Source organism: Pleurodeles waltl, chromosome 4_2, assembly GCF_031143425.1.
Source record: "Pleurodeles waltl isolate 20211129_DDA chromosome 4_2, aPleWal1.hap1.20221129, whole genome shotgun sequence".
NCBI classification, from domain to species: Eukaryota; Metazoa; Chordata; class Amphibia; order Caudata; family Salamandridae; genus Pleurodeles; species Pleurodeles waltl.
In genome coordinates, this window is record NC_090443.1 from 348,183,192 (window position 1) to 348,211,188 (window position 27,997).

At 43.7% G+C, this 27,997-nt stretch overlaps 1 protein-coding gene across 3 annotated transcripts in view; it reads left to right on the forward strand.

Annotated features, from left to right (window-relative positions):
- ABCA4 (ATP binding cassette subfamily A member 4) overlaps positions 1-27,997 on the forward strand; it is a 1,046,570-nt gene that overhangs the window by 861,454 nt on the left and 157,119 nt on the right. For all 3 annotated transcript variants that reach the window (XM_069231419.1, XM_069231421.1, XM_069231420.1), the window contains 2 exons: positions 16,736-16,841; positions 16,986-17,060. In XM_069231419.1, the coding sequence (XP_069087520.1) occupies positions 16,736-16,841; positions 16,986-17,060 (181 nt within the window). The remainder of the gene's footprint in view (positions 1-16,735; positions 16,842-16,985; positions 17,061-27,997) is intronic.

The following is a 27,997-nucleotide window of genomic DNA, read 5'->3' on the forward strand; positions in this document are numbered from 1 at the left end:
TTAACTAAATTGTTGTCCCATGTTGTCCTGTGATACCGAATCCTGCAGTGATTTTATTCCAAATTCCATGTGAAGCAGTTTGGTTCACCGTGGTTGATCTGTGCCAAGAATTCTTCCCCACACTGTGGCATGAAGAAAGCCAATTTCTCTTTACTTTCAGGTTTGGCAGTCATGTTTTGGCATGGTGCAGAGCTCCTCAAGGGTATACAGAGAGCCATTAAATTTTTAATCAGATCTTGAAAAAGAATCTGGGAGTCACTTAAAATGCCCTTTCACTCAGTCTGTGTCCAATATATGGATGACCTACTTGTGGCATCGAACACTCGAGAGGCATGCAGGAGAGACATAGGCCCGTATTTATACTTTTTGACGCTAAACTGCGCTAACGCAGTTTAGCGTCAAAAGGTTTAGCGCCGGCTAACGCCATTCTGAAGCGCCATGCGGGCGCCGTATTTATTGAATGGCGTTAGCCGGCGCTAGCAGACCGGCGCTGCCTGGTGTGCGTGGAAAAAAACCACGTACACCAGGCAGCGCCGGCATTGGGGAAAATGGCGTTAGGGCGTCTTAAAATGGGGCAAGTCAGGTTGAGGCAAAAAAATCGCCTCAACCCGATTTGCGCCATTTTTAACGACGCCATTTACATGACTCCTGTCTTAGTAAAGACAGGAGTCATGCCCCCTTGCCCAATGGTCATGCCCAGGGGACTTATGTCCCCTGGGCATGGTCATTGGGCATTGTGGCATGTAGGGGGGCACAAATCAGGCCCCCCTATGCCAAAAAATTATACTTACCTGAACTTACCTGAATGTCCCTGGGATGGGTCCCTCCATCCTTGGGTGTCCTCCTGGGGTGGGCAAGGGTGGCAGGGGGGGTCCCTGGGGGCATGGGAGGGCAGCTGTGGGCTCATTTTGAGCCCACAGGTCCCTTAACGCCTGCCCTGACCCAGGCGTTAAAAAGAGGCGCAAATGCGGTTTTTTTTGCCCCGCCCACTCCCGGGCGTGATTTTTGCCCGGGAGTATAAATACGACGCATTTGCGTCGCAGTCATTTTTTTAGACGGGAACGCCTACCTTGCATCTCATTAACGCAAGGAAGGCGTTCACGCAAAAAAATGACGCTCATTCCTCATACTTTGGCGCTAGACGCGTCTAACGCCAAAGTATAAATATGGCGTTAGTTTTGCACCGAATTTGCGTCTAAAAAAACGACGCAAATTCGGCGCAAACGGAGTTTAAATATGCCCCATAATTGCTCTCTTGAATCATTTAGGAGAAAATTTACAACGTTTCCCCGGCTAAACTACAGGATTGCAAGAAAGAAGTCCTGTAACTAGGTCACCACATTGAGAAAGGGTTGCAGAAGGTGTCAGCAATTTTGAAAACGAATGCCCCTGCCACTCAGAAATTTATTTTATTTTATTTTTAAAGTTTCATTTAGCATGAACATGACTCCTGAGGGTATCAGAGCGCTTTACAAATGATCAAAAAAAGGGCACACAGAACCACAAAAACATAATCAAGATCAATATTGGATGTAGCAACTCTGTGACTGAGGGGGAGAACACCTCAAAGTCAAGTCCAATAAATCAAAAACATTATCATAACAGGTGAGAGATAGACATGGGTGTAATCAACATGCCATGACAGGCATGGAGAGACGAATTCAAGGATTCTATGGCAGAAATGTGTTCATTAGTAATATTTTAACTTCCTTCTTGAAAGATGCAGTTGAGGGATTCAGTCTAATTTTAGGGGGCAAGGTGTTCCATATTCTTGGGGCAATGCCAGAGAAGGCTCGGTTGTAAGTTTTCTTTCTACAGAACTTCTGTGGTTTCAGCAGTAAGGTGCTGACATTTCTAGAGGATCTGCAGCCGCCAGAAAGTTCCAGTTTCTGTGCAAGGTATCTTGAGGTATTGAAGTATAGGGCTTTATGGGTCATGCACGGAATTTTTAGCTGTATTCTTGCTTCATACGGGAGGCAGTTTAGACATTTCAAATCAGGGGTGAAGTGGTTGTTTCTTTTAGATCTAGTGATGAGCCTTGCAGCCGAATTCAGAGAGTCCCTTAAAGGAGCCATCTTGGATCTGGGCAGTCCGCAAAGGGCTGTACTTCCATAGTCCAACCTGTGTATCACGAGGGCTTGCATGGCAGACTTGAATTCATTGAGTGGGAGGAAGGGTTTTATTTCTCTTATGCTGTTCAGTTGGCTGTTTTGATGGCAGCACTGATGTGCTTCTGCAAGTTATGGTTCTTGTCTAGAGTTATTCCCATTGATCTTGCAGAATCTATAACAAGTGTCAAGCAGTTAACAGCAGTAAGTTGATTGATCCATTCCTCAATAACGGGTCTGTTTGGATGGGGTGATTAGTAAAAATTATATTTTGAGAGTGTTTAGTTGGAGGTGGTTGCATGTCAGCCGATTTTGCATTTTTTGAAGAGTTAAGTTGAGGGACCTGATGTCTTTGGGGAGGAGACTTTCAGGTACAATTGTGTGTCATTGGCAAACATGTGATAGTGGGTGTTGGATGATTTCAGAATTTCCATTAAAGGCTCCATGAACAGGTTAAAGAGAGGGGGTGAGAGCGAGGATCCCTGTGAAGCCCCTAAAGTGACCAGAAATGGACCTACACAGGGATTGATCACCCTTGAATCTTTGGGTTCTGTTGTGGAGAAATAAAGCAAACCAGTTTAGGATGGACCCTGATAACCCCATCCTATGTTCCAATAAGTATACTAGGTTATCATGCTTAATCATATTTAATGCTGGCGATAGGTTGAGGAGGATTATTAGTCAGAATTTGTTCTGATACATTTTTAACGCGTCATCCACTATGTGTGTAAGACTCAGTTTGGTGTTGTGACCAGGATGGAAGCCAGATTGGAATTGGTCTAAGAGTTGGAATTCATTGATGTGGTTACAGACTTAGAAGTGAAGAAATGTTTCGAGGAGCTTCACCAGAGTTGCAATGTTGGAGACTACGCCAGCTGTCTCCAAACAGAAGTAAGTTATTATGTCTGTTGTATCTGCTGTCAGCTTTTTCAGGATGGGGGAAACCTGACCAGACTTTAGGCAGTCTGGTACGTGCCTTGAAGTAGAGAGGCATTTACTATCTTGGTTCAAAGTGGGAGTATAGACGATTTGAGTTAACTGAAGAAGTTAGAGGGTAAAGGGCGTGGGAATGGTTTGAAAATTTCTGTGTTGCTAGAATTTTGAGGATAGCGCTTTCTTCTAATGCTCCATGAAGCATTGGTTTTAGCTCTGTGCCCAGGAGGACATGAGGGCATAGAGATCTGGAAAGAGGAGAAGCTGGAGTGAGGTATGACTGGACGATGCTTCAATGCCATCTGCAAGTTATTTCCAATCTGTTCCATCTTTTTAGGGAAGAAGCAGGCAAATTCTTCAAAGTTTGGTCGTGGAGTTGGTCCAGATGTAGATGGGTTGGATTAACTATTTGATTGTAGTTTGATAAGTTCAAAAAGTTTTTTTGGTTGGTTTCTAGCTTGATCTAGTTGGATTCTAAAGAAATTTGCTTTCAAATTTCTAATATGTTTATAGTATGTGTTCCTCAGAGCTCTCAAATGGTTGAGGTGTTTGAGTGACAGTGAGGATCTCCACAATCGTTCAGCTAGTCTCAGATTACATCTTTCAGGATTTAGGCTCCCTTTATACCATGTTTTGGAGTCTTTAGTAGAAATTCTTTTTAGCTGTAGGGTTGCAATTGAGTTTAGAATATTCTTCATGGCACTGTTGTAGTGGTCTGTAAGATCATGGACATTGGACATGTTCACAGGAGGAGGCAGGATGCTGTGGTTTAGGGATGTCATATCTTTCAAGTTAATGTTTCTTATGTTCCTTTTCTAGTGTTTGGGTTTCTTTAGTTGAACTGTATTAGTTCTCACAAATTCTGGGATGAGGAAGGTGATGCATTGGTGGTCTGACCAGTCGTTAGGGAGGATAGATTCAAGTTGAATGGAGGTGGCCTTCGCAATGATAAGATCTAAGGTCGCTCCCTTGTGTGTAGGGCTGTCACAAAATTGGATGAGGTTGAGGGCAGCTAGGAAGTATTTGAGGCACTTAATTGCGGGCTCTTTCAGGTCATTCCAATGGAGGTTGAAGCCTCTAAAGAAGATCTGGTTGCCGTGTTGTCCTGTGTTTGTTGAGAAGATTTCCTTAACTTGTTCTGTGAACGAGAAGGTATCTACTGGTGGGTGGTAGATCATGTCCAGTTTGCATAGTGTCCTGTTGTTAATTGCAATGTCAATGCAGAAGTACTCACATGAGGATAGGACGGGATTGTGACTGTTTATCTGAGAGGCTGTTACGTTGTATGCAGGTGGTGCCGCCACCTGGTCTATTAGATCTATCTTGTCTAGTGATGCTGTGCCTAAGATGGACTAGTATGTCAAGGGCAGGTGGGGAGGAATCATTTAACTAAGTTTCAGTTAGGAATAATAGGTCAAGATCATGTGCGAGGATAAGGTCAGTGACGTCTGCAATGTGTCGTGCAGCTGATCTGCAATTGAGTAGCATACGTTTCAGATGAGGTTTGGAGACAGCTGACGTAGTTTGAGTGAGGGTAACTCACTTAAAGTTGTGCTTATTTATCCCTCTGGGATTGGGACTAGGTTTTCTGTGAGAGTTTGCAAGAATAGATTGTATTTGACCCAGATTGTCTGTGTTATCAGAGTGTGTTGATTTGTATGACAGGAGGAGGGAGTGGCTATCCCTGCTGGATAGTGGATCTCTTAGTCTAATGGGCCGAGTGGGCACATTGGGGTAGAGTAAAGTTCTCCTTCTTGGGTGATGAGACGTCAAAGTAGGTAAGATCATGTTGGTTGAGGGGTGTGTAGGTGGATTGGTCATGGTAATGATTAATCTTCCTCAGAGTCGTGATTGACCACTGATTGTTGATCACCTCTGTAGTGATGTAAATGAGGGTTTGTAAGTCTGCTTGAGTTGTTGTAGGTTCAGTATGATCTCAAGTTTAGATTATAGTGAGGTGTGGGAACAAGTTGTCGAGTCTCAGAGCAAGGGATAAGGAGGAGGGGGTGTTCAAGGCAGTGGTGTTGGAGTACTGCTTACCTGGGAGACCCAGCAGAGGGGAGTTGAGATGTAGATGGAGGTAGACTCGAAATGTGGAGGTAGAGAGCTCAAAAGCTGGCTGAGTAGGTGCACTGGGGTCATATGGGGCATGTTGCTGGGTGGGAATGGTAGTTTGGGGTTCGGGATGGCAAAGGTTGAGCCATGGGGAGGGTCAGGATATAGTAGGGAAGTCTGAATTTTCCTGGCAATAGTTGGCTACTGTTGCCAATGGATTCCAAACTTTTCCCTTTAGGCTAAGTCTTTACAAAGGCTGACATAAAGATGTGTCTGATCTGGTACCATTGGATGATAACTGCATACATGCCTTCACAGAGCTGAGAGAAAGCCTATGTCGCACCCCAGCTCTGGGAATGCCTGATTATAACAAATGTTTTTTTTTTATTTTGCTGTGAGAGGGATAGATGTGCTCTCTCAGTTTTGACACAGTTGCATAGAAATGCAAACAAGGCTGTTGCATATTTTTCTGCCACACTTGCTCCTCTGGCCTCTGTGCTACCTGGTTGTTTGAATGATGTTGCAGCTCTGCGCATCAGCATCGAACAGTGCAAAGGTGTTGTCATGGTTCACTCTGAATGCTTTTGTTCCACATTACGTGGAAATATTGTTAATCCGAACCAAGACTGAGTATCTCACCAATGCGTATTTGACCCGTTCAAGGTCTTTCTCGAGCAGGTCATTCTCACCATGTCAAATGTCAATCTTAAGAGATGTACTGTTTTGAATCCTGCTACTCTGTTGCCTAACCCTGTTGAAAATGCCAGTGAATGTATGGAGGAAGTTGAGCATAACTGTCTTGATGTGACTGAATTGTGCACCAAACCAAGACCTGACATTCAAGACATTCCCATAACTGAAAATGACTGTCATTTTTGTTGATGACTCCTGTTTAAGAGATAAAGATGGCCTCCTGAGAACTGGTCATTCAGTTTGCACAGTTTCAGGTATTATTGAAGCTTCCCGGGACCACAGAGTCTTTTCTGCCCAAGTAGCTGAATTGGTTGCACTTACTAGAGCACGCTGTCTCTCTGAACAGCTGAAAGTGACACTTCACTGATAGTCAGTATGGTTTTGGTGTCGTTCATGATTTCAGACTGTTGTGGTCCAAGAGAGGGTTCATGACCTCCTCTGGGTCCCCTATACAGCATGGTGATAACATTTAAACTGTGTTGAATGCGTTACAGCTGCCTGCAAAAATTGCTGTATAGCTTGCCGCCCATAAAAAATCTACTGATTATGTAACTTTGGGAAATACATATGCAGATGAGGTGGTGGGATTTTGCACCCTAAGCTGTACCTCCTTCAATGGAGAGTAGAACAATGATACAAATGATGAGACAGGTCAAAGTTCCCTCTGAACTGCTGTTGATACCTGGGAGGAAGCTAAGAGACTGCAGGAAGAAGTGATAGAAGAGGAGCAGCAAAGTTGGGTTAGAGCAGGATGTGTCAAGAGAAATGAGGATGATATTTGGGTTTCAAGTGACGGGAGAGCAGTGTTGCCAAATAGTTTGTTGTCACTCATGGCTAGACACTATCATGGACAGGCCCATGTAGGTAGAGATGCGGTGATCAGAACCTTCATACAGACATGATGTAACCCCAAATTCAAAGTGATAGCATAAGCTGTGTGCCACATGTGTGTCATGTGTCAGCAGATGAATGTAAGAAAATGCACAGTGGTTACACAGAGTCACAAAGGCAGATCAGGAGGACCGTTCAGCAGGATGCAGCTGGATATCATAGAATTACCTGTATGAAATGGACTGAGATATGTGTTGGTCATTGTATATATTTTCTCTCATTGGGTAGAGACTTACTTGACCAGGAGAAATGACAGTCTCACAGTAGCAAAGCTGTTACTTAGGGAATTGATTCCTAGATTCGACTTCCCAACTCCTCTATAGTCAGACCGAGTAACCCACTTCAACTGTGAGGTCCTGGAATTAGTATGTGTGGCACTGCACGTTCAACAAGGATTACATTGCAGTTACAGACATGAGGCTTCTGGACTGGTGGAGCAAGTTAATGGTACTCTGAAGTCTGGTTTGGCCTAAGCATGTGCATCCATACCAGACGCATTGCCTCTTGTCTTGACGAGTATGCGCAGTACACACAACAAAAAGACTGGTTTATTCCTGAGGAGAGCCATAATATTGCTAGCTGTGTCTGCAAATGCGCATGTGAACATTACAGATGAGTTGGTGCTGGATTATTGCAAAGGACTGGCTGCCGTGGTTCATTCTGTCTCCCATCAGGTTGGAGAAGCTATAGTATAGCAGCAGCAGGAGCTCTGTTATGACCTATGTGAAGGTGATTTGGTCATGGTGAAGAACCACAAAGGAAATCTTGTTTAGAGCCACATTGTGAAGGTCCGTTCCAGGTAGTGACTGTCACTATGACAGCTGTGAAGTGTGCTGGTCTCCCTAAGCCAAACTTGGAATAGTTCTAGGTTCTTTAGATGATACAGCACCTATCCCAGAGGGTCAGTTACAGTGAGCGAGAGGGATCAGGTTAATCAAACTGTTGGGGCTGGACAAGTGGCTGCTACAGCACAAAACTGAGGGGGTTCTGAGTGAGTCAACATCAGTGGTTGGTACAGAAGGGTTAAGACAGAATCAGTTGGCTCATGCGAGCTAGGATGCTGATGAAGGACCAGTTGCTGAAGATAAAAGAGCTGTACCAGGAAACAACTGGCCAAGTGAGCAAACAGTGCCAGCTGTACAAGTGCCTCCAACAATTGCTGAGCAGACTGAAGGTCCAGGTGGCAGTGATGTGGAGGGTCGAGGAAATAGATCAAAAAGAAAAAGAGTACCAAGCCGAACATACTCAGCACCTGAATGGACATAATTTGCTGATGATGACTGGTAGAAGGTATTTGCAACCTTTTGCCTTAATTCAAATCCAGTTCAATATTCTTGAGTTTGATATGGTGATGGAGCTGAACTTTGAAATCTCATTGCCACTTGATGAACAAAGACATTATGGGGGTGATTCTGACTGTGGCGGGCGGCCTCGGCCGCCCGCCACAGTCCCGCCGACAAATGACCGCACCGCGGTCAAAAGACCGCGGCGGCCATTCTTACATTTCCGCTGGGCCGGCAGGCGCTCTCCAAAAGAGCGCCCGCCGGCCCAGCGGAAATGCCCCTGCAACGAGGATGCCGGCTCCGAATGGAGCCGGCGGAGTTGCAGGGGTGCGACGGGTGCAGTTGCACCCGTCGCGTATTTCAGTGTCTGCTTTGCAGACACTGAAATACTTTGCGGGCCCTCTTACGGGGGCCCCTGCAGTGCCCATGCCATTGGCATGGGCACTGCAGGGGCCCCCAGGGGCCCCTGCGGCACCCCCTACCGCCATCCTGTTCCTGGCGGGAGACCCGCCAGGAACAGGATGACGGTAGGGGGTGTCAGAATCCCCATGGCGGCGGAGCACGCTCCGCCGCCATGGAGGATTCTCCCGAGCAGCGGAAAGTCGGCGGGAGACCGCCGACTTTCCGTTTCTGACCGCGGCTGAACCGCCGCGGTCAGAATGCTCGAGGGAGCACCGCCAGCCTGTTGGCGGTGCTCCCGTGGTCGGTGACCCTGGCGGTCACCGGCCGCCAGGGTCAGAATGACCCCCTATGTTTTGGAAGTGATTATTAGTGATTATGAGTTGTGCTTTTATTTGAGACATTTGAACTTTTAGTAGGAGTTTTTTGAAAACTTGCAAATAAAGAAAACTCTTGCTAAACTTTCCAGAAGATCAAGGAACTTTTTGTGAATAATTTGAACTTTTTGAAGCGACTATTTTTGATAAATTGCTTTGCTTGCAAATTTTTAAAAAAGGACTGAAAATATACAGTGATACATTAAAGCCACGTTTCATTTTTGATTTTTTTATTTAAATTTTTGGTCTGCAATTAGAGAACTCATGGAGTCGAGTAGAGGTAGTAAGTGTATAAACATATGTGTAGGTTTAGAGGTTATGACAGTTATCATGGTTATATTGGTGCTCATTGAACTGAGCCTACCAAGAACAACTGATTCAGAGAAAGTTAAATCTGCAAGGTCCCCAGAGCTTACCAAATCCCATAGCAGATCAAGATCCCTTTTACAGTGAGGAGAAATATTTACACACTGGTAGTTCTAGTGGTGATTTATCTGCAAATGTGTATTATAAATTGTTCTATGAGTATGTAGATATCATGGAAGCTAGAGACTGTTATGTGTGCATACAGCTGCCTTAATCAGTAAGTGAGGTAATCAACTATCATAGTCTTCCCTTAACCTATGGAATTACATGCAGCCTGTTGCTAACACTTTTCTATCAGCAGGCATATTATCAACAATATTATTCTAATTATGATCTTGTATTTTCAGTTGTTCCAATCATGACACATTTGAGAAACATTGCCAAGGCAAAAACATTGACCCAGTGGGAGATTTATTTGAGCCTACATTAACATTTGGTACAGTATATGCCCTTAAGTATAAGTTGACCTGTATTCTTACCCTAGTAGAGAAAGAGTTTATTGGACAAGTTGAAGAAAGAAGGAGAGCTATGAAGACTAAAATAGAAAAAGGAATAGTTTTACAAAACTAGGGAAAGTATGAAACACATTCATTAGCTGGAAATCAAGGATTCCTTGCTTTAGATTGACAAAATGTAAGGAAGTTATGTGTATAGAGACCCAGAACAAAGACTGACACACATTTTGTAGGGACTAGCGAACTAAGACATGTGTTTTTGTTTAAGAGTATATGGACCTTTATGTTGAACGGACAAGACACAGGTGTTTATTTAATTTGTGGAAAAAACGCCTATTACAAGCTGCCGAAAGGCTGGCATGGTACATGTAACCTGGCAGTTGTTTTTTTAAAGGTTTATCATGTGTACCATTTTGATGACCCAGTCTGGGATGAGAAATCAAACACCAGAGTCAAGAAAGGTGCTAGTGCTTCAGAGACTGTCAGAGATATCTTTGGTGCCAAAATTCCATCAGTAGGCGTGCACTTGAATGATCCCAAGATAAGGAAGTTGCTACAGACAAAGGCAGCACTGTTTTGTTAATGGACACTGAACTGGTTGCCAGTAGGAACAATTGTTTTACAAAATCGCCTTGTGTTAGACATTCTTCTTGGAAAAGAGGGCAGAGTTTGCAAAATGTTTCAAGCCCAACAGTGCTGCACTTATATTCCTGATAATAGTAAGGAGACAAGGAAGTACACTGAAAACATGACTGACTTGAGACCGGACTTGAAGGAGTTAACAGCTACAGGTACCTTGGAGTCTATAGGTTATGGTTTTTCAGCCACTGGAAAATGGTTTGGAAATCTAGGGAAAGGAATTTTTTGAACCATTTTGAGACCCCTACTGATAATGACTTTGTGCGCCCTAGTTGCAGTAGCTCTTTACAAATTGTTCCATAAGCTGAAAGATAGAAGAGCAACGAGTAAAAGGAGACAGGAAGAGATTGAGATGGAGACTAGGAGCAGCATATACTATAGTAACATCAAGCAATTAGAGGATTTCAGAAGACCTTACCTGGAAAGACCTCTAAAATTTTGAGCTGTCTCATTGAAAATTAGAGTTTGGATTTTGTGTAATGGCTTGATTCGCCATCAGATGGGGGACTGATTAGCAGAAATTTTAGAACTGTCCCTCACATCACAGTGATCATATAGACATAACAATGTATGTATCATGTTAACCAAAGAACTAATAGTTAGATTGTAAAGTAATGCACTAACAAACCATATTTATGTGCATTCACTCCAGAATAACTGTCTAAACCTATGCAGTATAGATATTAAAGTTCATGTTTGAAGAATTAATCTGTTAATATATTATATTTTAGAGTATAAACTAACAGTCTGCATTAAAACAATATTAGATTTCTGATGAAAGTGTTTTGAATTTGTATGCAAAAAATAGAGAAATGTAGTTTTGCCCCATATTGAATTAGATGTATTAACAGAGTTGCTTTGTTTTAAACGTATTATCACATGAATGCTAATGAAAGTTTATTAATGCCGAATTTACAGTTTGTGTATTAGACATGGTTTATTTGAATGTATTAACGTCTGTTTTAATTCATTTGCATTATAAGTGAGGTCTGTTAGGCCCTGTATTTGTGAATGTGCAAAAAATGTCTAGTCATCTTGCTAACGTGGACCTTTCTTCCAAATTTCTTTCTCATGAGAATCCTAGTTTGGTAATAGATGTCTATTGGTTTACACATTGTTTTCTTGGGAAGTCGCTCTTGAGAATGGAACATTTAGGACTGTGGACTGACAATATATACAAATGATGCAATCTTTCATGGAAAACTACAGATGGACACCGTTGTCACGTCAAATCTGAGAAACCAGAGCAGTGTTTCAAGTTTGAGTTGCATAATCGATTCCTATTGGATGAGTCGTATAATCAATTTCTATTTATTGTCATTTCTTCAACGTCATGTGGACTGATGAACTGAGGAATCATCTTGCCCGATGAACTTTAATATATAATTCCCCAGCCGGACTGGGGCCAGAAGTAGGGGTGTGCGGGGAGCTCTGCTCTGCTGGCGGAGCTAATGGAGTTTTTGGAACTTCGTGCTCCGCTTGGATCACGAAGTTGTTCAAAAAACTCCGCTAGCCCCACCAGAGGAGCGGAGCTCACCTGGTGCGTGCTGCAGCCCAGTATGGGCTACACAGCACAGACAGTCTGCACTTGCACTGTGGACCCCATAACTGGGCTGCAGCGCGCACCGGAGCAGAGGGGGAGGCAGCCGCTAAGAGGACTCGTTGCCATTGGACGAGGAGGAGAGAAGGACACCCTGGGGATGGCCCAGGTAAGTCCTTGTCTCTTTTGTAGTCGTTGTTTGTGCACACTGGTGCACAAACAAGGACTGAAAAGGCAGCTTTCGCTGCCTACGGCCCTGGCCTGAGTTCAGGCCAAGGCCGTAGGCAGTGAGAACTGCTGTTTCAGGCCTTTTGTGGACTGGCCTTCCCCGTGTGCAGCGTACACGTGGCAGGCCAGGACCATAGGCAGAGAAAGAAAGCTGCAGTTTCAGTCCTGTTGTGCACGGGCCTGTCCTGTGTGCACTGCACACAGACAGGCCGGTGCACAAGAGGCCTGAAATTGCAGTTTTCACTGCCTGTGGCCCTCCTGAATGCGCCCATCTCAGAAGCACTAAGCAGGGTCAGGCCTGGCTGACCAGGCTCAACCCTGCTTAGCGCTTCGAGGATGGGCGCATTCAGGGAGACTCCGTGGGGCATCGAACTCCAGGTTCCACTGAGTTTTCTTTCCAACTCTGCGTAATTCCGCCAGGCTGGACTCTGTTCACTCCGCCCAGGCCTAGTCAGAAGAATCCGGTGCAGAAGATGAGCTGTCCCTTCCCAGCGGTCTGCCCCAGTACCATTTTGCTTGCTGAACCCCTATAATCCTCCTTTTTTTACCCTTTTGGAAATGCCTTGCTGAGATTTACAGATTTTTCCCTCAGACCTACAGAAGAAGAGTCTCAACCGAGCTTCAGAAATGCTGATGCCTTCCCTTTTTCCTTTCATTTTGCCTGCTCTAGTTAGTGACCTATTTCCCAAGATTAGTTTTTCCTAAATTCTTTTTGCCCTTTTTGTCTTTGGCCCGCATGTGTTCCACCCAGCACATTCTAATCCCTGAATGTTGATCTGCAAGTTTTCCCTTGCCCAAACTAGAAGAACCTTGATGATCTCAGTTTCCTTAATGCTTATCAAAATAGAGCAACATTTGTTTTCTGTTCATCAGATAATTCTACTGATGTTTTGTATCATATCTATAGGGTGCCTAGTTTTCTTAATATTAGTTTGCATGACCGATTTCTATTGGAAGTTATCTCTTCAACATCATGCAGACTGATGAACTAATGAATCATCTTGCCCTATGAACTTGAACTTTAATATGTCATTCCCCAGTAGGACTAGGGTCAGAAGAATCTGGTGCAGATGAGCGGTCCCTTCCCAGCTGTCTGCCCGGTAGCATTTTATTTGCTGAACCCCTTGGACTCTGAGAGGTATAATCCTCCTTGCCTTTACCCCTTTTGGAAATGCCTTGCTAAAACTTACAGATTTTCCCCCAGAGAAGAAGACTCTTGACCGACCTTCTGAAATGCTTACGTCTTCCCTTTTTACTTACCTTTTGCCCGCTCTAGTTAGCAACCTCTTGCCTGAAATTACTTTTTCCGAGTTCTTTTTTCCTTTTTTGTCCTTTTTGTCTCTTGCCTGCATTTGTTCTGCCCAGAACATTCTAATCTCTGATTGTTAATCTGTAGAGTTTTCCCTTGCCCAAACTAGCAGAACCTTGATGATTTGAATTGCTTTAACGTTTATCAAAACTGAGCAATGCTTGTTTTCTGTTCATCAGATAATTTTGCTGATGTTTTGTATTATATCTATAGAGTGCCTAGTTCTCTTTGCCTGAACATATTCCGTCACCTTGTTCAACCCTTGGTGATACTGTATCTTTATAACTTTGTCTTCAGAATTGTCTACATGACTTTGAGTTTAAGTTTGTAATAAAACCCCTTAACTTTATTCCCTCCTGGAGTTTTCTTTGCATGGCCACATTGGTCATACTGTGTAATTGAATTGGTTTGTATTGAAATTTGATGATTTGTCTTCCACATCCTTATGAGGGGCTCAAAGATCCATTTACCGCATCCGGCATTGATACCTGAGAAGGGAGAAACGCGCCAGCACTCTCACACACTCAATCATATAAATCCACTCACACACTCTCACTCACAAATGCACAGATAACAATTTTGCAATTATTTTGTTACTTACTTTGCATCTGGTGTTGACACCTCAGTTGCAGCAGCAGGGCAGGAATCCATTGCTGGATATAGGATCCAGTAATGTAGGGTACAGACAAGGGGCCAGTCGGGCAGCAGAGTCGTGAGGAAGATTCGCCTCAAGCCCTCTCCCAGTTTCTGACAGTGCTGGAAAGCAAGCCCTGTCAGAAGCTGGGTCGCTGAGTCAGGGTTTGAGATTCTGTTGTTTTGTGTTGATTCTCAATGTACACAATGTACACAATGTACACAAGTTTAACTGCATCTCTCACACATGTGCAATCCAGATATCCACTTACAAAGTGCTGTATTGTTAAACAGCAGTCTGTAGATGGATCATACATCATTTCCCCTCCTCCTTCTCCTCTGGTCATCAGGAGTGCAAAGAGGCTGAGAGTGCTGACCTGCACACTGGCAGTGTACATGAAAGCATAAAAGTTTGATTTAATGAACACTACTAAATTAAATAATGAGGAGTGTGGGCAGAGACAAGAGCAGTATGTTGCAGCTCATAGGTAGCAGGGCTGCACACTTACACCCTGGTTGATAACCCACCACTGTCAAGAGAGATCCTAGATTCTTTACTTGCTACCAGGTCTGCCAGGATCCAAGCACAAGGCCCTTTTTACAAGCATACGGAAACCCACTCAAAGCTCAGACCTCTTTGCTGCCATGGGACTCAATGTGTGTCATAAATTATGTAATTTGAGATTAATTCTTGTCTATTAAGACATAATACAGTTGTAGGAGGCAAAGCATATTGATGAAGGAATTGCATTTATTTTAGTTGATTCCACTGTTTTTCTTGCTTCTTTTGCTTTTCTCTTTTAGTTCCCAGCTTTCTGTTAAGTGGTTTATGCTCCTTACATTTCGTCCAGCCACACTAGCAAACTAGAGCCCATTGACTGACCGCAATAACCCTCTTGGGTCACTAGGCTAGTTCCTCTTGCCTCCATTACCAATAGACTAACATATACTTCTATATAACTTTGCAAGGCACCCAGAAAAGGGGGCTCAGGTAAATGGCAGGGAGGTTAACAGCCGTTTCTTGTGGTTACTTCCCTGTGTTGGGGCCAGCGAGAGCCTTAGTCTCGAACCCCGTTCCTCATCCTTCCCTATCCCGTTCCTCATCCTTCCCTATCCTTACTCTCTCCCCATCCCACTTTTCTGTTCCTAATGGTATTATACATTTAATGGTATTTCCTTGTAGGGGTATAGTGTCAGGTTCAAACCACCTGTACTAACACCTACACTCATGGACTGCATGCCCGTCACTACTAGATGGACCCATAGACCCTAACACTGTGGTGTGTTGTCCTCAGTATGTGGACTGCAGATCTATAATCTGTACTCATAGTTATCCGGGTGGCATATTAGTTGTGCTTCCAAGGGTTGGATCTCTTGCTTGGGTGGATTCCTTATAGTTTATTCACTGGTTGTTTATTAAGGCTTACAGAATTTGGGCCTTCAATGCTCTTAGGGGACTTCATAGAGTTTATTCCTTGGCGGAGTGCTTCCAGCTGCTGCACTTTCATCGCTTCTGGGTGTAGCATGATCACTGGTAGACATGACTTAACCTGTTCACTGGCAGTTCCACTCTATGATACATATCACCCTTAAAAGATGGCACGTATGTGCATCAGTCACGGATCGCTGAGCTCACAAGGGGCAGGGTGGGTTCGGCAAGCGTTGGTGGGGGGACTGGATGGGGCAAAAATGTTTTTTTTTTGTTTTTTTTAAACTTACCTGATCCACCACGCCGCTCCTCTTTCTCTCGTTGCTGCAGGCACAGGCTCCCAGCCTGCCCTGTGGGCAATCCTGCTGATGCTCAGAGCAGCGTCCGGATTGGCTAGGAGCACACACCCAGGCAGACTGGGAGCCTGTGCCTCCTCTCTCCAGCCCAGCGACACAGTGACAGGCTGGAGAGAGACTATTGCGCACGTGTGTTTGGCCGGCCCGAGACGGCCGGCCAAACATACATGCGCACTGAGGGAAGTGCACAGTGCACTCTCCTCATCCTCGTCATCCCTAATGCCCCTCCTCTTAAACAAACAGAAAGATAATAAACATGATTTATTATTTTGTTTGTTAAAGGATTTGCAGCTGCTTCTGCTTGTGGGTGGTGGGGGGGGGACGGGGGCGACGCTCCTCTGCCCTAACGGAGGAGTCGCCGCTGATGCAAGCCTGCATCTGTTCTCAACCCTCTGCAACATTTCTTGCTGACACAACAGGGTTAGGTCATTTTAGAGCATACCTCCAAACTTCACACAGCTCGGCGAACATCTCCCACATAGGCCATACAAAACCAACACCCTGGTATCCGTGCACTCGAAGTAGCATCCAGGACCCCGAGGGAAGCCGTAGTGCTTTACAACTTCGTCAGTGGAACAAGCCTCTATATGAATGCTACAGTACAATTCAATACAGGGCAGCTGCGTCCAGTTTTATTAAGCTGGTGCTTTGCAACAGCTTACCTTATTTGTGTAACTACAACAACGGCTTTCTGTTTTGATGGGTGGGCACTGGCGTGCGTGTTTTTATGCATTGTCTTCTTCAAAAGTCATACCAATGAGTTCTTGAAGCATCTGGTTGTTTTCTTAACATTTTCATCGTTGCTGTAGACACGTACATCCGTGCTTCATTGGTAACATGCAGTGTTTATTTGTTAACCATGCACTGGTACAAGTATGTGCAAAGATGTATATTTCTGTAAGTGGAATTGTGACTGTGAAATATAAAGGTGAACCACGATAAACATTCTCACTCACTTTAAGTGACCAAATATGGAATTCCTGTTTTTTTTGTAGTTGAAGAGACTTCAAATAAATGTGTATTATTTACTTTTTTTTGTAGGTATGGCGGTTTTTCGATAGGCGGGAAGCTCCCAGCTGTGCCTTTCACCGGAGAGCAGTTTAATAACGTCTTCAGTCATATTGGACAAATGCTGAATGTAACGGGGGTAAGTGAAAATACATTTGGATTATGTAAAAAAATCAAAACATTCAGTCATTTACCCTACATAACACAAAGCTCATTTATATGTTGGTGATATATTTTATTGTTGGGGCATCTGTTTTTCATTGATATGTCGTTTATATCATAGGGTTCTAGAACAAAAGCGGTGTCCGGAGAAATTCAGAATTTTCTCACCGAGCTGGAAAAAGAAGACAATATCAAGGTATTTCACATCTGCTAAAATATGTTCAGTGCATGATTTATACATTAGGGCCATATTTATACTTTTTTAGCACTGCGTTTGCGTAATTTTTTGGCGCAAAAGCAACGCAAACATACAAAAAACAATTGTATTTTGAAAGTTTGTGCCGCTTCTGCGTCAAAAAATGACACAAATGGGCCGCTAAAAAAGTATAAATATGGGCCTAGGTGAGCACGTGTGTGTGAGTGCTGATGTATGTGTGGTGTGTGAGTGGTATATAAACTTGTGTGCATCAGGTAGGCGATCCAGGAGTTCACAGGCTGGTTTGCCAAATTGTGTGGGCCGCAAAAGAAACAAAGCAAAATTAGAGGTATTTTGGAAGACACAAAGGGGCATATTTGCAAGAAAGTATGCGCCACATTTCTTGCGTTCCCCCTACTGCCACCTAACAACACCATGGTTGCGCTGTATTAATAATACGGCGCACCATGGAGTTCGTTAACACAATAGTGGCAACATTTTCATGCTATTGTGGCACTTTGCTGCACTAGCATCAAAAATGTTGATGTTAGTGCAGCAAAACACAGGAAGGCCCATAGGTTACTAGGGCAGGCGTTAAAAATGATGGAACCAATTAAGCAAGCATAATGTGGTACAAGTGGTCGCAAAGTGGTACAAGGTAAGCATTGGGTCACTTTGTAAATCTGGCATGGTGAATCGGCCACCCTTGCGTAAAATAAAATTACGCCAGGGCCACGCAAGGTGGCGCAAGAGGCTTGTAAATATGCCCCAAAATGTGCCTATTTCAAAAATATTGCGGCCCAGATGTAGAGCGAATAAACCAGCACTGCACAGCAAGAGTGAGCTGTGAAGAGGGGTGTCTTATGCCATAGAGAGTACAGATTTAAATTTAAACAAGCACTGGCAAAGCCAATAGGTCTCAACTATACAAGAGCTATTGGCTTTGGCAATGTGCTTTGCCATGTTGTGCACCAGTGTGGCTGCTGTTCATCATGGCTAAAAGTTAGCAGCATGGAGTGTGAGAGTGGAGTGGGGGACTAGGGTGTCATGGAGTGGATTTGGTGGAATGTCATAACGTGGATTAGGAGGAGCAGAGTGTTGTAGAGTTGAGTAGAGAGTAGTAGAGTTCAGTGGTTCAATGGAGGAGAGTCGTAGAGTGGAGTGGGGTGGAGTGGGTTGAAGTGGATTCAGGTAGTGGGGTGGATTGGAATGGATTGGATTGGAGTAGAGTAGAGTGGAGTGGATTGGATTGGGTTGAGTGAGGTAGATTGCTGTGGGGTGGATAAGTTGGATTGGACTGGGGTGGACTGAACTAGGGTAGGGAGGACTGGATTGGGTGGGGTGGATTGGAGTGGAATCGATTGGAATGGGGTAGCCTGGCTAGTTTGGATTGGAGTGTGGTGGACTGAACTGAGATGGGGTGGGCTAGATTAGAGTGGAGTAGGGTGGATTGCAGTGGGGTGGATTGGAATGAAATGGGATGGGGTCGGGTGGACTGGATTAGGGTGGGGTGGAGTGGATTGGGTGGGTTGGAGTGGGGTAGGGTGGATTGGACTGGGGTGGAATGCATTGAGGTGAGGTGGATTGAATTGGATTGGTGTGGGGTGAACTGGAGTAGTATATACTGAAGTGGTGTGGTCTGGAGTGGGGTGAACTGGAGTGAGGTATGGGATGTATCTAATTGGGGTGGTGTGTCTGGATTGGAGTGAGATTGATTGGATTAAGTGGGGTGGATTGAATTGAGTTGGCTGAATTAGGGTAGAGCCTATTGGATTGAGTGTGGTGGATTGGATTGGGGTGGATTCAATAGGGGTGAGGAGGATTGCATTGTGCTAGGGTGAATTGGATTGGGATGGGGTGGACTGGGTTGGGTTGGGGTGGATTGGAGTGGGCTGGGTGGATTGGAGTAGAGTGGATTGTGGTGGATTGGACTAGAGTGGGGTAGATAGGATTGGAGTGAGTTGAATTGGACTGGAGTGGGGTGGATTGAATTGGTGTGGGGTGGATTGGGTTGTTGTGGGCTGGATTGATTGGAGAGGGGTAGACTGGGTTGAAGTGGGGTAGATGAAGGTGTTTTAGAGTGGCTGTATTGGACTGGAGGAGGGTGGATTAATGTGGATTGGATTGGAGTGGGATGGACAGGGATGGTGTGGGTGGACTGAGTGGGCTGTATTGGAGTAGGAAGAGTTGGATTGGAGTAGGGTGTGTTGGATTGGGGTGGGATGGATTGGAGTGGGGTGGATTGGACTGGATTGGACTGGAGTAGGGTGGATTGGACTGGAGTGGACTGGGGAGGATTGAACTGGAGTTGATTGGGGTGGACTGGATTGTAGTGGGATGGATTGGATTGAGGTGAGGTGTATTAGATTAGAGTGGGTAGATTGGACTGGGCTGCATTGGGGTGGATTGGATTGGGTGGGGGTGGACTGGGTGGTAGTGGTGTAGATTGGAGTGGGGGAATTGGGTTTGAGTAGGGTGGATTGGATTGGGGTGAGGTGAATTGGATTGGAGTGGGTTGTTTGAGATTGGAGTGGGGCAGAGGGGAGTGGTGCAGGTTGGGGTGTGGCAAATTGCTTTGAATTAAAGTGGGGCAGATTGGAGTTGATCAGATTGAAATGGATTGGAGTGGGGCAGGTTGTTTTGGCTTGAAGTGGGGCAGATTGTTTTGGATTGGAGTGGGCCAATTAGAGCAGTGCAGATTGGCATGGGGCAGATTGCTTTGGATTGGAGTGGGCAGACTGGAGTGGGACAGATTGTTTTGAATTGGAGTGGGGCAGATTGGAGTGGAGCAGATTGTATAAGGGCGGATTGGAGTGGGGTGGATTGGGTTTATGTGAGATGGATTGGAGTGGGGTGGATTGTTATGGAGTAGGGTTGATTGGATTGGGGTGAGGTGGATTGGATTGAAGGGGGTAAAGTGGATTGGACTGGAGTGGGACATATTGTTTTGGATTGGAGTGGGGCAGATTGGAATGGTGCGGATTGGAGTAGGTCAGGTTGTTTTGGAGTAGAGTGGGGCAGACTGGAGTGGGGCAGATTGGAGGGGGCAAATTATTTTGGATTGGAGTGGGACAAATTGAGTGGGGCAGAGTTGAGTAGGACAGATTGTTTTGGATGGCAGTGAGACAGATGGGAGTGAGGCAGATTGTTTTGGATTAAAGTGGGGCAGATTTGAGAGAGGTGGATTAGAGTGGCATAGATTGTTTTAGATTGAAGTGGGCAGATTGTTTTTGATTGCAGTGGAGAAGATTGGAGTGGGGCAGATTGTTTTAGATTGGAGTGCAGCAGTTTGTAATGGGACAGACTGTTTTGGGATTGGGGCAGATTGCTGCGGGCAGATAGTATAGAATTGAAGTGGGGCATATTGTTTTGTACTGGAGTGGGGCAGATTGAAGTAGGGCAAATTGGAGTGGGGCAGATTAGATTGGAGTGTGTTGGGAGGATAGGAGTGGGGTGGGTTGGACTGGATTGGGGTAGATTAGTCTGGGGTAAAGTGGGGTGGATTGAGGTAGATTGTAGTGGAACGGATTGGAGTGGGGTGGATTGGGGTGTACTGCACGATTATGAGTTAAAGCATCATTTTATAAATTACACATAACAAGACAATCATTTGAGAAGAGCACCCACGAGCAAAACCAAAATAAAACATGAGTGGAACGTGAGAAAAGACGAGTTGGCAAAATAAAAAAAAAGTGAGCCATAAAAAAGAAAATGTTTCAATTTTGTTTGTCCTGCTGGGCACATTTTTGCCAGTCACAAACCTTCTGTTTGCTGGGCACTAGAAGTTAAATTGAACAAAATAGTACATTGATCCCATCAGGAGCAGTGGACGGGCACTGATTAAGTTAAGTTAATCAGTGCTTGGTCTCTGTGCCACAGAGAGGAACAGAAATTATTCCAGGCCTGAAGAGGACAAATTAGGAGGCTGTAAAGAAGAATGCCATGCAAGCCAACAAATGGTGAGTGACAGGTGGGCTCCAAGCCCTTTACTGTACAAAATAGAGTCTCGCAAGTGAGACACATGCACTAGCACATGCACTCACAGGCCCGATCCTAAAAATGTGCTCCCTCTTGCACCACCTTGACATGTGGCTTCCCTCCATGAAATACATGGGGCTGGAGGGAGCTGTTGCTGTGGTCCCCTCCACCTACTTCCCCCCTTAATGTAAGATATCAGAAGGGTGGAGGGGGTTAAAGTAGCTGCTTTCTCCCTCACCATGCGTATCATGCTACTAATAGCTTGTGAAGCCATTCCAGAGGAAGGAGTGGGGTAGGGGAATACAGAGAGTCAACTACCATTGTGGAAGTAGGTCTGTGAGGGGTACTGGAAAAGAGTAATGGGGGTTAGGGCAGGTAAACAATGCTACAGGGGAGGTCAGGAAGGAAGATGACTGCCACAGAGGTTGAAGGGAAAATAAGTGACTGTTGAGGTGGCAGGGAAAGAAGTGCCAAGGTGCAGAGGGTGCAAAAAGAACAGTTGATGGGCGGAATGTGGACCAAATTAAACATTCTACCCCAGTCACAGATCTTGTTTTAATCCATCAGTGTTTTTTTTGGCTCACCATGCCATTCCAGTTTGGACCCAGCCATATGCAATTCAGTCTTGACCCTGTTCCCCATGGGAACAGTGCAGCCCAAACTGCCAGTCTAGGTCCTCCCTGGACCAGAAACAAGCATCCTGGGACCGGTTTCAGTCAGCAGTCAGGCTAGCTTGAATCTAGTGGCATAGTGAGAACGGGAACCACTGATGAATTAAACCCAGATCTGTGACTGGGGGTGAATGTTTGATTTGGTCTACATTCCGTCCATCAACTGTTCTTTTTGCAAGGTGCAGAGGGTGGGCAGAAGGACAACGCTTGGTGGTAGGTGTTTCAACAAGTGACAGTGGGAGGGAACAGGAGGATTACTGCAAGGTTGGAGGCACAGGAGGACAGGTGGCAGAAAATGAGGGAACAGGAGACCAATTGTGGAGGCCAAAGAGAATGACTGCCAAAAGAGGCTGGGGCATTCACACATATGATGTGTCCCTCTTCCCAGCAATCTTTTTCTCCTGTCTATGTTGGTGACGTTTGCTGGAGCATTTTTATCCTTCACAGGAGTCAATGCTCATGCAATGTCAGTGGTCTTTGGACCCTGCTTAGAGTGTGGTAGAACCATGCAACAAAATGCCAACACAAACCAATTACATTACACAGTATGACCTAAGTGGCCATACAAAGAAAACTCCAGTCAGGTATAAAGTTAAGGAGTTTTATTACAAGCTCAAACTCAGAGTCATGTAGACAATTGTCAGAACAAAGTTATAGAGATACAGTACTACCAAGGGTTGATTAAGGCGACCAAACAGGTTAAGACAAACTAAAATTACAAGAACTAGCCATTCAATATAGATAACACAGAACATCAGTAAAATATCTGACGAATAGAAAACAAGTGTTGCTCAAATTTAAAAAACATCTAGGCAATTCAAATCAATAAAGTTAAAATTTTGCTGAGCACAGGAAAACCCTACAGTTTAGCTAATCAAGGGAAAACATGTGTGAGGCCGAATGCATGTGGGCAAAAGACAAAAAGAACCAAAAGGGGCAAAAGAGAATTTAGAAAAATTATCTCGAACATTAGAACAATAACTAAAGTGGGCAAAAAGACAGATAACAAGGGAAAATGTCAGCAGGTCAGAAGTTCGGCCAAGAGTCTCCTCTTTGGGCTGAGAAGAAAATCTCAAAGTCTCAGCACAGCATTTCAAAAGGTCTAGGGCAGAGAGGAAGATACCTCTCCAATGGGCCCAGCACTCAGGATTCTTCTTCGGTTCCAAGATTCGGACCAAAGTCGAACTAGTCATCGATATTTTAAAGTTCATACAACAATCTGAATTGTCAGGGTAACAGTTCAATTGACGTTGACAGTGCATCATCCAATAGCAATCGATCATACGACTCCAAGCTGCAACAGTTCAATATTTTTTCCAAGTCTGTCATGGGAACAGCATCCATCCATGTAGCTTCACACAAAGTGAAACACATGTTGAAATTGCTAGTCCACAGACCAGAATGTTCCACATCCAAGGTCAAATTTACAAACTAGCTGTGTGTAAAACAATAGTGGTCTATTATCAAAGCTAGTCTCATGGGAACGAAGTTTGAAAGAAAGGTACACGTTCACTGAATGAATAACACTTTCTGTACAGTCACAAAATTCAGGCTTAGCAGATCTCACATAGGCTAACACAAGTAAATTAATACAACACATTAATACATCAAATAAAACATATTTTAATATGCAAACTATGAAATCTGCATTAATAATTCTTCATTAGCATTCATGTCACAGTAACTTTTAAACAAAACAACTCCATCAATACATTGCAGTCAGTATAACGTGGAACTGTACTTCGCTATTTTTGCACACACATTTAAATCATGAATCGTTAGAAGTTCAATATCATTTCAATACATTCCATTAGTTTAGAGTCTAAATTATAACATAATATTGGTTTAATCCTTCAAATTGTTAGTTTAGTCTTGATACCACTAGAGTTTCTCACATTAGCCTAAATGAATGCACATTTAAAATGACCTCTGAGTGCATTTTTTACAAGCAAACTGTTAGTGGTGCACTAAAGGCATAAACTGTCTCATAGAGGTGATCAATGTGACACGAGGGACAGTTCTAAGATTTCATCTATATCAGTCCCCTCTTTGATGGAAAATCTAGCCATCACAAAATACTCCAACTCTCATTTTCAATGAGACAGCTCGAAATTTCAGAGACTTATTCAGATAAGATCTTTTGAAGTCCTCTAACTGCTTAATGTTACTATAATAGATGCTCCTTCTAGTCTCGATTTCAATCTCCTTTTTCTGGCTACCCTTGGCTCTTTTCTCATTCAGCTTCTTGAATAATTTGTAAAACCACACTGCAGCTAGGGCACACAAAACAATTATCAACAGGGGTCTCAAAATGGTTAGCCCAGTGCCTCTTCCTAGGTTTCCAAACCACCTTCCCAGAGCAAGAAAACCACTACCTATTGCTTCCCATTCACCTGTTGCTGTTAGCTGTTTCATGTCTTGTTTCAAGTCAGTCATGTTTGCAATGTACTTTCTTATCTCTTTACTATTGTCAGGTATGTAAGTGCAACATTTGTTGGGCTTTTCAAGTTTTGCTAACTCCAACTTCCTTTGCAAGAAGAATGTCTAACGCAAGGGGATTTTGCAAAACCATTGACACCTGCAGTGTCTGTAGATAATTTATCTACTATAGTTGACAACTTTCTAATCTTGAGATCATTCAAGGTGACACCTACCGATGGAATTATGGCACCAAAAAGATGTCCTACAATCTCTGGAGCAGTAGCTCCTATTTTAACTCTGGTGTTCAATTTCTCATTCAAGGCTGGATCATTAAAATGGCCCACAAGATATATCATTGGAAAAACTATTTCCAGGAAACATGTACCAGACCATCCTTTCAGCAGCTTGTAATTGGCATTTTTCCTACATATGAAATAAGCACTTGGTATGGCGGGGTCTTGAGCATTCAGCATAAAGGTCCAAATACTCTTAGACAAGTACAAAAGTCTACATTCACTATTTCCTACAAAATGTGTTTCAGTCTAAGATCTAGGTCTATATATACACAACTTTCCTACATGTTGCCAGTCTAAAGCCAGGAATCCTTGATTTCCATCTACTGAATATGTTGCATCTCCTTCCCAATTTTGTAAGACTACTCCCTTTTCTGTCTTTGCTTTCACAGATTGTCCTTTCTCCTCAACTTGTCCAATGAACTATTTTTCTACTGGGCTAAGAATGCAAGTCAAATTATTCTTGTGGGCGTAAACTGTACCCAATGTCAATGTCAAACCACCTACTGTGTCAAATGTTTCCTTATTGAGATGATTGAAAACACAAGGTCATCATTAGAATAGAAGCAAGTATTGTAAACACTCCTGCTGATACAACAGTGTTGATAACAGGTTACATGAAATTCCATAGGTTAGAGGCATACTATGATATATGATTCCTTCCCTTATTATGAAGGCAGCTGTGTGAAAACATACAAATCTCTAACCTAGCACCTACGTATTTGTATAACAATTAGTAATATACGTTTGCTGATAACTCACCTCTAGAACCATGAGAGTGTAAGTATTCCTCATCATTGTACAGTGTATCTTGCTCTGCTTTGGGATTTGCTAAGTTTGGGGCACCTCTAGATTGAATCTTCTCTGAATCACTTGCTATGGGTAGACTCACACCATTAAGTAACCATATTGTCATAATAACTGTTACTACTGCTAAAACTATGCATATGTATTCTCATTTACTACCTCTATTTCTATTTGACTCCACAAGTTCTCTAAAAATCCAAATTCAAAGTTGAAAAATCCAAAGAGGCTTTAATGTATGACGGTCTCTTTTTAGTTCTTTTTTTGTGAACAAAGCGGAATCAAAAATATTCCCATAAAGTTCAAGTTATTTACAAGAAGTTTCTTGATCTTCTAGAAAGTTCATCAAGAGCTTCTGTACTTGGAAATGTTCAAAAGCTTTTACCAAAATATCAAAGGCCTCTAATTAATAGCACAGCTTCTAATCACTGATAATCACTTCCAAAACGTAATGTCTTTATTCATCAAGCAGCAATGAGATTTCAAAGTTCAGCTCCACCGCAATTTCAAACTCAGGAATATTGAACTGGATTCAAATTGTTAACACAAAAGGTTTCAAACTCCTTCTCCCAGTCATTTGTCGCAAAATATGTCCTTTCAGGTGCTGAGTATTTTCAGCTTAGTACTCTCTTTTTCTTTGACCACCTGCTTACTAGACCCTTGGTATCACTGTCAATTTGACTCACCTCTTCGGTTTCTTCAGTCATCATCAGAGTAATTTCTACTGCTGGCACAGTTTGCTCTTTAGGCCAACTGTCTCCTGCTACAGCTCTTTTATCTACAGCAACTGGTCCTTCATCAGCAGCAGAGCTAGCATGAGTCAACTGATTCTGTCTCATCCACTGTTGATGACTCACTCAGACCTCCATCAGATCGAGCTTGTGCTGTAGCAGCCACATGTCCAGTACCAACAGCTTGACCAATCTGATCCCTCTCACTCACTGTAATCAAGCCTACCTGGAACTTTGCGAGTATGGCTCACACATACCCAGTTAGGAAGACCAGCACATTTTACAGCTGTAGTGGTTACCAAAACCACCTGGTGAGGGCCTTTCCTACGTGGTTCCAAGAAGGAATTCCTTACATGCTTCTTGATCATAACCCAGTCCTTTTGACATAGGTCATGACAAAGCACCTGCTGTGGCTGTGCTGTAGCTTCTCCAACCTGAAGAGAGGAAGAACGAACCACTTCAGCCAGTCCTTTGCAATAACTCAGTACCAAGACATCTGTTATGTTCACATGCACATTTGCAGGCACTGCTGGCAATCTCGTGGCTCTTCCCATGATAATTTCATGAGGGGACAACCCAGTCTTTCTGTCGGGTGTACTGGACATACTCATCAAGACAAGAAGAAACGCGTCTGCCCATTTCAAAGTGGTGGATGCAAATACTTTCCCCAGTACGGACTTCAAGGTTCCATTAATCTGCTCTACAAGTCCTGAATCTTCAGGTTGTTACTTCAATGCAATCTTTGCTCAACTTGTAAAGCTGCACACAAAATCTTTAGGACCTCACTATTGAAATTAGTTTCTCGGTCTGACTCTTGAGAAGTCGGGAATCTGAATCAGGTCCCTAAGTAACAGCTTTGCTACAATGAGACTATCATTGCTCCTAATGGGGTTGGCTTCAACCCAGTGTGAAAAAATGCACACAATGACCAAGACATATATCAGTCCATTGCACACAGGCAGCTCAATGAAATCCAGCTGCAGTCTATTGGACTGTCCTCCTGATCTACCTATGTGGCTCAGTGGGACAACTGCGCAGTTTCTTACATTCATCTGTTGGCAGGTGACACATCTGTGGCACACAGCTTTTGCAATAACTCTGAATCTGGGATTAAACCATGTTTGTCTGAATGTTCTGATCATTGCATCTCTACCTATATGTGCCTGTCCATGATAATGTCTAGCCATAGCTGACAGCAAGCTATTTGACAACTCTGCTCTTCCATCACTTGAAACCAAAACATCATCTTTATTTCTCTTAAGACATCCTGCTCTAACCCAACTTCGCTGCTCTTCTTCTGTCACTTCTTCCTGCAATCTCTTAACTTACTCCCATGTATCAACAGCAGTTAACAGGAAATTCTGACTTGTCTCATAATTTGCCTCACCACTCCATTCTCCGATAAAGGAGGTAGAACTAAGGGCACAATACCTGGCCACTTGGTCTGCAAATGTATTGCCTAAGGTTACATAATCGGTAGACTTTTTATGGGTTCTGCACTTTACAACAGCAATTCTTGCCGGCAACTGTAATGCATTCAACATATTGTAAATCTTATCACCATTACAGATAGGGGATCCGGAGGAGGTCATAAACCCTCTCTGGGACAACAACTGTCCAAAATCATGAACAACACGAAACCCATAATGACTATTAGTGAAAATTGCCACTTTAAGCTGTTCAGAAATGCAGCCGGCTATGGTATGAGCGACCAATTCAGCTACTTGGGCAGAAAAGATTCTTTGAGGCCAGGAGGCTTCTACTAGACTTGAGACCATACAAACGGCATAGCCAGCTTTCAGAGTACCATCTTTATCTCTTGGACAGGAGCCATCAACAAACATAACATAATCATTTTCACTTAAGGGGACATCTTGGATGTCAGGTCTTGCTTTGGTACACAATTCAGTTGAATTGAAACAGACATGCTCATCCTCATGTTCATTTACATTTTCAACAGGATTTGTACACTGTTTAAGATTAAAGTTTGGAGACACAAGGATCACGTGCTCATAGCTATTCAAATGTGCACTTAATTT